The 14,370-nt window shown below is 38.2% G+C and overlaps 1 protein-coding gene across 1 annotated transcript in view; it reads right to left on the bottom strand.

The window, feature by feature from the left end:
* LOC114650928 (protocadherin Fat 4) overlaps nucleotides 1-8,716 on the bottom strand; it is a 163,036-nt gene extending 154,320 nt beyond the window's left edge. The window contains exon 1 of the mRNA XM_028800871.2: nucleotides 8,374-8,716. Within this exon, the coding sequence (XP_028656704.2) occupies nucleotides 8,374-8,430 (57 nt within the window). The 5' untranslated portion in view covers nucleotides 8,431-8,716. The remainder of the gene's footprint in view (nucleotides 1-8,373) is intronic.
* Nucleotides 8,717-14,370: the final 5,654 nt, after the last annotated feature.

Below are 14,370 nucleotides of genomic sequence, written 5' to 3'. Positions count from 1 at the left end.
ATGGCAGCACTGCCAATCCAGGATTCCCACATGACTACCCGCAAGGCATAATGGGAATTGTAGTCCTGTGGGGCAGCCCCATTTGGTTTAGTGGGGACCCGCTGTTGAGATTGGTAATCCCTATTGTACAAGACTTCTAAACGACCAGGATGTACTTTCATCAGGCTGTGACTTGGCACAGGAAGTACTGCCAGGTCCAAGATAAAAGGAGCCGCTCTTCCACATCCAGGCAAGATGGAGCCGGGAGAGGAAAGAAGCAACACTCACCTGGGAGGAGTGGAGGAGAAGCGAGAGAGGGAGAAGAAGAAGAATGTATAATTGTGGTGGCTTATATGGATAAAGAAACCATTTTTAAGGTAATTGTGACTAATAAGCCTTATGTTTCCACTGAGGACTTGTGTCTCTGCGGTTGTGTTTGGGGTTTGGGGCTCTCTGGCATCCCCTGTGGACCACAATGCTGATTTTGAAGGACTGACATTTGAGTTATCAAATTAGTTTATAAAATAACATAACATTATTTTTAAAAACTCATTTTGAATTCAATCCTGTGCAGCAAAATTTGAAAAATGTACAATGTCACAATGGCCAATACCTAAGATTTCAGTGTATTGATCCCAGCTTTGGCTTTTTCATTCTCTGCCTCACTCAAATTAATATAAATTAACCCATGGTGTACATTTTATTAAAAGATACTACACATACACTATTGACATTGTTTTCATAAACTACCTGATTTTAACTACAAGGCTGACTGCTTTCCCTTTAAAGTCAGGAGTGAAGCTCTTTAATCAGCCAAAATAAGGCATGTCATTAGCTGCCCTAAATATTGCTTTAGTTCTGAACATTTCTTGCAAAAGAATCTCTGTCCTTTGTATTTTCAAAACATTTTCATAACATACAGTATATTGCCTTACCGTATGTTTGGGCTATTTAAACAATTGAAAAATATTTGTTAAAAGAAACAACCAACATCTTAGTTCTAGGATTTTAATGTTTTTTATATTACAGGGAGTTGTTTGACGCTGTTGTCCTTTAAAACACGGCTGTAGAAACAGTAACAGCAGAGAGCCACTCTTTAAATAACGGAGCAACACTATACAGAACAGGAAGTTTCATAAGTAAATGAATAGAAACATTCTCTGTCCTCAATGAGATTGTTTCCTACTTCTATTGTACATAAGAAGCAGTCCCAAAAATGGCACAACATCTACAACAAAGCAAACTAAATGAATGGCTCACATCTGACAAAGCAAAGTGTTGAAAGCAGCAGAGAGTGGAATATACAATTCCGACGTCCATCAGAAAAGATACTAATCATGAACTCCCCTCCTGCAGAGCACTTGCAGATAGAACACATTTAGAGGGACCCTGGATCAGCAGTACCTCCTGTGGTTGTTACAATGGCTACGAATGCTTTCATTCAGCCATCCAGCAAGGCTTCACGTTTTAACAGAGTAAACACTGGTCAGTTTCCTATGGTAGCTTCATGGCAGACTGCCTCACTGCACTAAGCTAGCTTACCATAAACACTCCCAGACTGACTGAGCATACTAATAAAAATTAGACAATGCCGTCTGAGTTGAAAGGGTGGCTCAAATGCTACACTAAGGCATCCTCGGTTTACTTTCATGCAGAATAATTTTTAGCCAAATTAAAAGACATTAAGGTATTTTAAGGAATGATTTATATGTAATCTTCTCTACTATTTAATTAAAGTAAAATACTTACAGTGCCCTCCATAATGTTTGGGACAAACAAACATTTTTGTTTGATTTCCCCCCCTTTGTGCCACAGTTTAAAATTACAAATCAGACAATTCAGACGTGATTAAAGTGCAGATTGCAGACTTTCATTTAAGGATATTTGATACATTCTGGTCATGTCGTGTAGAAATGATTTCTGGGCACCATAATGTTTGGGACAATTGGTGTCACGGATGTTTGTGATTCCTCAGGTGGGTTTCATTGCTTCAGAAAATACTTCGGCTTGCTTCTATTTTTTTGGAGTCTGTAGTTGCCGTTGTTCCACAGGACAAGAGCTGTGTCAATGAAAGTCAAAGAAGCCATTATGAGGCTGACAAACAAGAATAAAACCATTAGAGGCATTAGTAAAATCTTAGGATGACCAAAATCAACTGTGTGGACTATCATTAAGAAGAAGGAACACACCAATGAGCTCAGTAATCACTAAGGAACTGGTAGGCCGAGGAAGAGCTCCACTAGTGATGACAGAATTCTCACTATGGTAAAGAAAAAGCCCCAAACACATGTCCGACAGATCAAAAACAGTCTTCAGGAGGCAGATGAGAATGTTTTAGAGCCAACTATCTGCAGAAGACTTCACAAACAGAAAAACAGAGGCCACACTGCAAGATGAAAACTACTAGTTAGCCACAAAAACAGGATGGCCAGATTACAGTTTGTGAAAAAGAACTTCAAAGAGCCTGCAGAATTCTGAGGAAAGGTCTTGTGGACAAAGATGAACCTGATCAGTGTGATGACAAGAGCAAAGTGTGGAGATGAAAAGATCCAAAACAGACCACCTCATCTGTTTAATATGGTGCTGGAGGTGTTATGGCTGGGCGTGTATGGCTGCCACAAGTACTGACACGTTTATTCATTGATGGTGGAAATGCTGGTAGCGGTCACATAATGAATTCTGAGGTTCATAGAAATCTTCTCAAGTTCCAGTAAAGATCTCCAAACCCATTGCACGGTGCTTCATCCTATAACAAGATAATAATCCAATCATACTGCTAAGGCAACATGCTAAAATATGGAAAATTCTTGAATAGCCAAGCAAGGCACCCGAATTTAAATTCAATTGAGCATGCCTTTATGTCCTATACAGAAAACTTAAGGGGTCAAGAAAGAGCTGAAGATGGCTGCATTAGAGGCTTGACAGAGCATCACCAGACAAGACCCTCAGCATCTGGTGACGTCTATGAATCACAGACTTCAAGCAGCCATTGAATGCAAAGGGTATGTGACAAAGTCCTAAATATGACTGCTTTAATAGATCTGCCATTGCTGTGTCCAAAACTATATGGTGCCCTGAAATGGAAGGATCATGCGGAAAAAGTCTGCAATGTGTACTTTAATCACGTCTGCTTTGTTTGATTTGTAATTTTAAACTGTGGACCAGAGGAAGAAATCGAGGAAAAATGTGTTTTTGTCCCAAACACTGTGGAAGTTCCTGTATATGGCTTTTGTTTATTACTAAATGCAATATTAAATATTACTTATGATTTCATGCAAAACCGAGAATACACATCAACTCATAACAGCCTAATTATCACATTCTGCATTAAAAACACTGGATAGCAGTTTTCTTCAAATGTTTTGCTTCATGAAAATATTTGGTCATTATGATAGACACCTTTAAGTTAAATACATTTTTAATTTTTGAATGACTGTATGACATAGGAATTTGTAGAAAGATTAAATTAACTTGTATTCTTTAATCGCTTAATGATGATAAAACATTGCCTTAGCTCCAGGGACTTAAACATGTTTGTCTGCTGATTTTCTTTTCTACTCAGCAGCTGATGCTTCTCCTTTCAGTGTCCAACAATAGTCAACAAACAGTGATGGATTCCACTTGCCCTGATACTGCTTTTCCATTGCTGTAATGTCCTGGTAAAACCTCTCACCATATTCATCAATGATTGCACAAAGAGTAGCTGAGAAGGAGTACAAGTGTGAATGCAGAAAATGAATCTTTAGCGACATGCTGCACTTCATGGTTTTGTATGCTTGAATGAACAATCAGCTGGATGTAGTTTGGAACTCTGTAATTGCCAAGAAAATTCTCAAACACATCCTTAAACGCCTTCTATGCGATTTCCTCCGGCCTCATTAGCAGATCTTCAAACTGCCTATCATTGATGACATGTCTGATTTGTGGACCAATAAAAAATGTCTTCCCTTATCTTAGCATCAGTCATTTTTGGAAACATCTGTCTCAAATATCGATATCCCTCACCTTCGTTGATTATCAGTTTCACTGAGTTTTATATGAAGCGCAGGCAAAAATATCTTTGAAGGGTCAACAAGTGGTTTATGTGCAACACTTTTTTGCCCTGCAGCCAACTGCTTACGGAGCGGCCAGTTCTTTTTAATGTAATAAGACTCTGTAGCATGACTGTTCTATTTACAGTACTTGGTATATCTGAGAGGATTTCCTAATAGCAGTGCCACTGCTTTTAGATCACCACAGATGTTCCAGTTGTTCCTGTACTGTATACATATACTTATTTTTGAGGAAATCACAAAAATAGGTAATTGCAATAAAATTGTATATGATAGTAAAATTTAAGGGCAATTTTTGTGATACAAAATCCATAAAATATAGGCAAAAATATTCAGAACGCAAAATCTATGTTGTCTGATGAAATCAGTTACACTCATATGCAGTTGTCCAAATGCCATGAAGGTGGGTGTAAAGAACAGGTGAAACATGACTATCAGATGTTCCCAAAACCAAACAAAAGGAAATATTTATGGTCCAAATCAGGACTTTAATTTTTGGGGGGGTCATTGACACTATGTGAAACCCTCTTGGCTAGTGATACACACACTGGGAACACTCAAAGCTTTTGTTTTCACCCTCACCCTCATCTTTGCCTCACCACAATTTGATCACAGATGTCTTTCTGCTTGCCCTCTTTGTCTGGATGCCCAGAAAGATTTGTGTTTGAACCATAGATTATGTTACTTGTTTTGGGGTTTCTTGTAGTATTTGTATTTTTGTATTTTACTCTGGTTTATTGTCTCATCTTCTATTTCAATATTTTGTTTATCCAGTATTTATCTTTATTTAGCGCTGTATGCAAGTGTTATTTGAATCAAATATTATATATACCCTGTCTGTATTTCTGTGAAGTGCTTTGAACATGGGGAAGATGCTATATAAGGTGTGTGCCTTGCTGCAATCAAGCTCTGGCCTCACTGGGTCACATGTTATGGGCCTGCACCAAAGTATCATCATTTTCGACCAAAATCTTTAAATGCCTTTCAGACAGCCTCGGTGTCACAATCCCTCTTAATCCGCTAACAGCTGTGTTTGGTGTTCTTCCAGATGGGCTTAAAGTGGAGAAGGACAAATAAACTGTGATTGCCGTTACTACACTATTGGTACATAGACTTGAACTGGAAGAACTGGAAGAATCCTAATTCTCCTGTTTTAAGTCAGTGGGAAACAGATGTTTTATACTATTTGAAATTGGAAAAAATCAAATTCGCACTTAGAGGATCTGTACAAAACTTTTTCAAAACCTGGCAGGATCTAATCAATAACATTTTAGAACAAGTATTTAAACTGAGGAATCAGGTTCTCTCCCCTCTTTTACTCCATTTATCTTTATTAATTTATTTTTATTATTTTATCTATTCATTTGTCTTTACTAGCATAAAGTTTTACACTGCTGGCGTAGCTCTCTTTCTCAGGGATGGGGGTTGATTTGTTTTGTACCTTTTTTATTCTTTTTGTAAAACTTGAGTTAAATGTATGGAATGTTATTTGATTTTAATAAATTCAATAAAAGTAAAAAAAAAAAAAAGGTGTGTGCCTTGCTAAACAATGTCAATTTCATTAAACTACATTTAAGTCAAAAGTTCCCTGTTTCTCTACTAGCAATCACTAGTAACAATACAATTTTGCTTAATTTAGAGCAATATAGCTCTGTAAATACTTATTAAATCAAAATATTTAAGATTTTTATTTTAAATTTCAAACAGAAATTATGTAGTACTAGGGTGTTGTACTGTGTTAGCCATTATGGATATAATGAAAAGTCAAGCAAAATGACACCTTTTATTGGCAAACTATAAAGATTACAATGACATTGACTTGATAGATAGATAGATAGATAGATAGATAGATAGATAGATAGATAGATAGATAGATAGATAGATAGATAGATAGATAGATAGATAGATAGATAGATAGATAGATAGATAGATAGATAGATAGATAGATAGATAGATAGATAGAATTTTAGCTTTTGTTACACCACAGAAAAGTACAGGTACCAAGCACAAGGGAGACAACTTAAGGGCTTTGGTGATGGTAATTACCCTCCGGACCAGAGGTTGGCGCTGTATACAGATGCTGTCTGCTCTCCTCTGTCTGCAAAACAGAAGATTAACAGCCACTGCATCTCTGATGTCACTTCTGTGTCCGTCTTCCTGGAACCTTCCCTTCCTGCTTTGTGAACTCATAACCCAGAAATCGGCCATCTTTGTCAGTTCTGTTTTGCACTCGCTTCTGTGAAGGCATTTTCACAATTATTGTGTGTTTTTTTTACTTTCTCGTATACGAAATATAAGGAATGTATTGTAATTGGCCAAAAATTCGACCTTGAGATTTTGATGAATATTGATGTTTTAGACCTCCCTGAGTCCGATTTACTTTCTCGTAGGGAAAGTATTGTAATCGTTAAAAACTTCAATTTCGAGATTTTGATGAATCTCAACGTTTTAGACCTTCCTGAGTCCAAAAATACCATTTTTGGAATTATGTCTGTGTTCTGTCTGTGTTTGGGTGTATGTAAAAATAATATCTTGAGTATGCTTTAACTTACGTCAACCAAATTTTGCATACGAGTATTTGGTACAAATTTCTATCAACTTTTGGGCTATTTCCGCTAACCGGAAGTGGTACTTTTTTATTTATGCAGCTGCAGAGTCCAATTTATTCAACTTTACTTTTATAATAATTGTTCAATATATTATTAATTTGATTTCATTTGTTGTTGATGGTTCTTCAATGTACATAATATAACAATACTGTATAATTATTGTCTTGTGGAGTACTCCTCAAATATCCATCCCCATATCTGAGTATATGAGTTTTTTTTTTATATAAACCTTTCATTTTTATGGCTTTACCAAGGTAGTGACCCAACTCTTTATCATTGTCTGTGTCCCATTTTACAATGTCTAAGTAAAGAAAAGAAAGCAAGGAGAGGTGGAGGAGACTACAGTTATCATTCCAGAATGGGTCACACATCATCCGTCAGCATTGCTGACCAAGGAATAGTTTGGCCAGGGAAGAGTGTCAAAGTCCCACCAGCATTCCCGGGAGAGTGTTCTAATATTCTAATTGCGCATGGTTAAGAGGCTTGGTTCTTTGGTGCTAAGAGTAATTAATCTTATAGTTTAGACAATATTGTCTATTCTGCCCAATCAGGCATGAGTGCCTACTTACAGTCACTGTGGCCAGAAAGCCAACATGGAATGTAATACAGCAGGCTTACCAACCAGCCCCCCAAAGATCAAGATCTGTCTCCTTTTCTATAGGATTATGAAACACAAATACGCAAAAGAGGCATGCTTGGTATGCTGCCACATTCTAGTTTTCATTTTTATGGTGAGCCCCCATCCCCCCAATGCAGACCATGTATTATTTGCAAATTTGGTCCTGCTGCGGTCCTCATTAAAACTGGACCACAATGTTTTAAATATTTTAATGGTGTAAAAGAAAATTAATTCATTTTAAAACAGTGAAAGTGCTACTGAAGTTTTCATTTTGGTGATGGTGCTGAGGATTTTTTTTTTTTCAAAATATGTCAATTTTTGTTACAGTTTCATCTCTCTGACTACATTTTCAGCTTTATTGTTTTGAAGGTAGAACAAAATATAAATCACAAAAGTGCAAAATAGCTGTAGCCCAACATCAGATATTTTTAATGTATGTACAAGTGTATACTTTTCTCACACTAGTGTTTGACTTTTAACAATTACAAAATCAGAAGCCATTCCACAACATAGCAAAGACAGCAGTTCAGCGTTTCACATTTCCTTGGTTTAGTCCCTTGACGTGAACTCTTAAAGTGCCGTTACTTTCTGCGTGTAGATTGGACGTTCTCTCAGTGTGCACATGCGTTTGTTTCTCCAGTGGCCACTACGGCTCTCCCGTCCACACTTCCAAGTGGTGCGTTTTATGCTTAAATGGCCTGACACAGCGGAGTGGGCCAAAGGCGCCCACGGCAGAACAACACCACAGAAATCTCACAATGCCACACCGAGCACTGGAAACGTCATCCAACTTGCAAAATGCACACCGCATATTGTTAACCACAGATTACATGGCATAAAGCACATGAGAGATGTCGGCAGAAAATGTAAAAATAACAAAATAAAAAAATCCCTGAAGGCGAAACTTGTGTGTGACCGATCGCCTTTAAAGCCCGGCCACTTGACTATACCACGGCGCGCACCTGCTAACAAGTTCAATGTAAGTTCTAAACTGACATACACGCTACTTTACTCGACATATCCGTTCAAATCTGAAACTTTATATTAAAACCAAACTCAAATGTAGTCACAGATCCACACACACAAGGCGCAGGGCAGGCAGTAAGCAGCTTACCATGAAGCACAGCGTAACAGCGACTCGCCGGACCCTCAGACCGCCGCAGGTGTCCATTTGTTCACTTGTCGTGCTGCCTTCGGATTTTTTGTTTGATTACTTTAAAGTTAATTCGGCAAAACACCACTACTTTTACTCCAGCCTCTCGTCATTAGCGTCACAAGTTTCTGCAGTTTAAGCCAACTCTGTCTACGCGCTGGAAGCAGGCGGCTAATATCTGCACGTTGTATCCATAGGGACCTGCTCGGCTATTGATGGCAGACTTCGGGAATAACGTCATTCCTTTTACATTCTTCATTGTTCTTCATTGCTAAGTAAGTCCAACCGTCTCAAAACAGGGAGGTAAGCATCCATTTCCAAATAATTGGTTGTCCTTTAGACTCCTTTACCTTTGTTAATTTAGAAGTCCCTTTTGTTAAGCGACTTTTTTTATACAAAATTAATTCTAACTGGAAAGTTGGAGCCTGTCTGGTCTCACAGCTTTGAACTGGAAATAATATAATAGTGTAGTAGGTATAAGCTGTAAACTATTCTTTGGTGCAAAAGAAAAACTAAAAATGTGAGTCCAGTTGATACTGCTGTGCAGGTCATTTACTTGAAGTTGAAATTATTGCAGTGGATTCATTCCATGGTCACTTTTCATGTCTTATTTTTAAACTCATACTTAAATGTATATGAGATAACAATAATGGCTAACCCTTCAGTTCACCCATTTTGTGACCTGCTTATCTTGTTAGCTGGTGTCCATCTCAAAGCTACAAAACAATACACAATACATTCTTTTGTGTGTGGAGAACTTGTTCAAACCACCTCAACTACCTTCATACATACAGTGAATTCAGAAAGTATTCAGACCTCTTCACATTTTTCACATTTTGTTATGCTGCAGCTATAGAAAAGTATTATAAGAACATGGGAAAGTAAGCATTGTTTTATACTAAACTAGGGGGCTTTGCCCACTGCTCACTTCGCTCGCCACCCCCCAGGCCGGTGCTACGTACTAGCCACTTTGTGGTTCTACCGCTCGCATATGGGGATGCAGATGTTCAATTTAAACAGATTGTTACTTTCATAGGAATTGTTACATATGCATAATAGAACTTTTTTCAATTACAGCGAGTAATTAACCATTTTAAAAAAATAGTAAAACGGAAAGTCAAATAAATGTTTCATGTGGTGTTCGAGTTTTTCGTTGCGTTATACATTTTCATTCTGTTTGGCTTTGAAATTAACACGCAAATATTTTTTAAACTTACACTTTTACTGTAAAACTTAAGTAAAAACAATTTTTGGATTAAAATTTTGCCAGTATTGCAAAGAATTTTAATTCTGTGTTTGGACTTACATTGTAACAATACAATGTGAGAGAATTTCGTTAATTTCTCTCTAATAAATAAATTGACTTTTTTGAAGGTTTGTCTCTGTGATTTGTTAATTGTCATAGCAAAAGTTATTCTAATGGGAAACTGTAAACATTTTAATACAAATGGCATATCAAGATCTCCTTTAGTGCCTAATGTTATCCACGGAAGATGTACTACATTACCTTTCTTGGATGCATCCTTCTTTCTACAGTAATTCGGGCAGTGGAAGATTGTACGGTGTTAACGGTTGTAGTTATTCTTCAGAATATTGTAAGTTGATGTTTTCATCTTCCTCATGATCACCACCAACTGTTTCAGCATAGTCTATTGATATGCATTTAACCAATTTGCCGTGTAACCGATCAACAATTTTCGCATTAATTTGTTTGACTTCATAGTTTCTTGGTGCTAGGATTGCCCGTGTACTCATTTCTTCTGTTGATATTCCTTCGGGATGAAATTCATCAATAAGTTTTGGACATAATATGTCTTCTTTAATTGGAAACTTAAACTGAGGGAAAACGTAAAAATTTATAAGAGCTGAGAAAGCAGAAAATGTGTCTGTCAAAATCATTCACATGAATGAGATGTGAGTGGACCATGTGCACGTTTGAATATGGTTCAGAGGAGGACGTGACTTGAAACAATCTCATGTCAGAAGTGTCATCTCACAGGACTTGAAAAAATCTCTTCAAAAAAGATTTTTTTTATATAATAAAGAGACATTAAACATGTGAGTGTTAGGATTAAAAAGATTTATTTCTAAATATTCTTTATTATATTGTCTGAGCTAGAAAACATCAGTATTCCATAAGCCAAAGGTCAGATGTGCTAGAAAGTCGACGGATGGGCCCCTTCACTTAGAGAGAGACTGTGAACTGTTTGGCTGTAAGTAATGGTAGCAATTAAGAATTGTCCTTATCAAACAGATAAGATAGACAGAGTGGGGTTTGAGACCCCCTCAACTAAGAATTATTGGTGGAGTTTACAGTGTTACAGGCAGGATTATGGAATGTTAGGAGTCAGATGAGGAAGAAAAATGGCTTAATTTAAATGATAAGAATTGTAATAAATGTAAAAGGTGCTTATAGCTGCAGAGTGATTATTCTATCTGAGTTGAGTCTGTATGTACAATAAAGCTTGATTCTGCTGCCTGTCCTGAGACTCGGAGTGCCTTCATTGGGGCTAAGGGTGCCTGCACCAGACTGCTTCAACACAGCCTTCTGCTAAAATCATGTAAATTTACTTTTTTTTCTAATCAAGCAGTATTCAATACCCAAAAATGAAAAGTGAAAACAGAATTTTAGTAATGTTTGCAAATTTGTTAAAAGTATAAAAAACTGAAATCTCACATTGACACAAGTCCTCAGACCTTTTATTTGGTACGTCATTGAACCTGCTTTGGCAGCCATTAGATCCTGAAGTGTTCTTGGATATGACGTGACAAGCTTCACACACCTGGATTTAATGACTCTCCACCACTCTTCTCAGCAGACCCTCTCAAACTCTGTCGGGACTGATGGAGACCGTTGGTGGATGGCTATTTTCAGGTCTCTCCAGAGCTGTTCAATCAGTTTCATGGTTCCTGATGGGCCACTCAAGGACATTCCTAGAGTTGTCCATTAGTCACCCCTGTGTTGTGTTTGCTTTATTCTAAGGGTCATTTTCAGGTTGGAAGCCCAACCTTAGGCCCAGTCTGAAATTCAGAGCACTCTGGGGCAAATTTTCATTAAGGGTGCCCTTTGCTTGTTCAGCTTTCCTTCAACCCTGTCTATTCTACAAAGTCCCAGCAAGTGAAAAACGACCCTACCGCATGATGCTACCACCACCATGATTAACCGTTGGAAGGTTATTGAACACGTAATAAGCAGTGTGTGGTTTCCTTCAGACATGATGCTAATCTTGGTTTCATTAGGCCACACAATCTTGTTCCTCATAGTTTGAACACCAAGTGGTCTATCTCCTGTCTTTTATTAAGGATGGGCTTCTGTTATAAAACCCAGATCAGTGGAGTGTTGCAGTGATGGTTGTTACATTTACACACAGGTTCTCTGGAGTTCAACCAGAATGCACATCAGGTTCTCGGCTACCTCTCTTCCCAAGGCCCTTCTCCCAGTATTGCTCAGTTTGGCTGAGTGGCCAGCTCAAGGAAGAGATCCAAACTTAATTCATTTAAGGATTTTAAGGCAACTGTGCTCTTGGCAATCTTTAGTTTTACAGGAATGTTTGTTGTATTCTTCCTAAGATCTTTGCTTCAACACAATTCTGACTCTAAGGTCTATAGACAGCTCCTTTGACCTCATGGTTTGGTTTTTGCTCTGATACACTCTGTCTACTGTGAGACCTTCTATAGAAAGGTGTGTGACTTTCTTAATCATGCAGAATCAATTGAACTGAACACAGGTGAACTCTAAACAAGGTGTAGAAACGTCTCAATGATGATCAATAATATGGGATATGTAGGTGATAACAGAGCAAGATGCAGAGGACAGAAAGATATGGAAAAAGATGATCTGCTGTGGCAACCCCTAACAGGAGCAGCCGAAAGAAGAATTGACATTTTTAACTTGTCATAACCTTTTAGATCAAAAATTCCAAATCTACCCAAAAGTTCTACATCTAATGCATTTTTATGAACAATTCTTCTCTCCAAATGTCTGAGAGTAAGCATTAGGAATTCCCTTATTGTTAAATTCCTTCCTACAATATCATCCAACATACATCTTTTTTTTCCCGAAACCACATTGATTATTGCTAATGCAATTCACAAGTCTGCAAAATGAAACTCATTAAAAAAAAATTTAATTGTGAATAGTTATTTTTATTTGCATTCATAAACACAATAAACAAAGCATAACTGAATGTTTCCATCACATCACGTTTAAGTAAAAAATTTTAAAAAATTAAAATGTATAAAATTACACACTTTATCCATGTATTTGGTATTGTTCTAAATAAATTCACCTTATAAATATTTAGTTAATATACTGCTCAAAAAAATGAAGGGAATGCTTAAATCACACATCAGATCTCTGTGAATGAAATATTCAAGTGAAAAACCTTTACTGAGTAATCCTGTGTGATTTGTTGAGAACAAAATGATGTAACAACGGTCAATGGAAACCAAAATCAAAGTCAAAAATTGAAATCACAGTCTGACCCAACGCCAGTGAATTTCATCACAGCAACTCATAATGTGACTCAGTAGTGTGTATGATCCCAATATGTCTGTATGCAGTCTCGACAGTGTCTGGGTAGGCTCCTGAAGAGACAGCAGATGGTGTCCTGAGGGATCTCCTACCAGACCTGGATCAGAGCATCAGTGAGCTCCTGAATAGTCGGTGAAGCAACTTGGTGAGGTTCGTTGCACTGATGTATAATGTCCCAGAGGTTCTCAATTGGATTTAGGTCTTGTGAACATGCAAACCAGTCAATGGCATCAATGCCTTCGTCATCCAGAAACTGCCTTCATACTCTGGCAACATGAGGCCTGCACCAGGAGGAATCTCAGACCCACTGTACCAGCGTAAGGTCTGACAATGGCTCTAAGGATTTCATCCTGGTAGCTAATAGCAGTCAGCATACTTTTACATAGCATGTGGGCCCTTCAATTACATGCCTCCCCAGACCATCATGACCAACCGCCAAACTGGTCATGCTAGATGATGTTGCAGGCTGCATAACCTTCACCACAGCATCTCCAAACTCTTTCACATGTCGCATTGGCTCAGTGTGAACCTGCTCTTATCTGTGAAGACAATGGGGCATCAATGGCATACCTGCCAATTGTGGTATTCTCCAGGAAATGATAATTGAGCATAGTGATGGGCTGTGAGCACAGGTAAAACTAGAGGATGTCGGGCACTCATGCCACCCTCATGGAGTCAGTTTCTGACAGTTTGGTCAGAAACATGAACACCAGTTTTCACCTGGGGGTCATTTTGCAGGGCTATGGCAGTGCTCCTCCTTTCTTGCACAAAAGAGCTGATGCTGCTCCTGCTGCTGGGTTAATGCCCTTCTATGGCCCTGCCCAGCTCTCCTCATGTAATGGTCCAACTCATGGTCACATGAAACTGTGCTGGGTGACACAGAAAACCTTCTTCTGACAACACTTATGGTTGTGCCATCCGGGAGGAGCTGGACTACCTGTGCAAGCTGAATTGACTGCAGGCACTGCCTCCTGCTACCAGTACTGACAAGGACACTAGCAAAATACAAAACTAAAGAAGAATCAATCAGTCTTGAAGGATAAGGAGAAAGCAACTGTCGGTGACCACCACCTGCAAAACCATCCCCTTTTTGTGGGTGCCATGTTGTTGCCTCTCCAGTGCACTTGCTGTCACTTTCATTTGCACCAAAGCAGGAGAAGTTCATTCACAATCGCTTATGCTTTCTAGCTGGACAGATTGGTACCCCTGAAGCTTAATAGACTTGGTGTCAGACTGTGATGGTTAAGTATTCCTTTAATTTTTTTGAGCAGGGCATGATATTATTAAACATATATGCAAATAAATTAACTGTACATTAACTGTACTCTAGTTGTTGTCACTTCTTGCTGTTTTGGATCTAAAACTAAAATCTACAAAAAATTTGGTGGTCCATCATTTGTCCACTTTTTTTGGTGCATCTCTGT

Source organism: Erpetoichthys calabaricus, chromosome 4 (assembly GCF_900747795.2).
Source record: "Erpetoichthys calabaricus chromosome 4, fErpCal1.3, whole genome shotgun sequence".
NCBI classification, from domain to species: Eukaryota; Metazoa; Chordata; class Cladistia; order Polypteriformes; family Polypteridae; genus Erpetoichthys; species Erpetoichthys calabaricus.
Note: the sequence above shows the minus strand (reverse complement) of the source record. Positions and strands in the feature narration are given on the sequence as shown.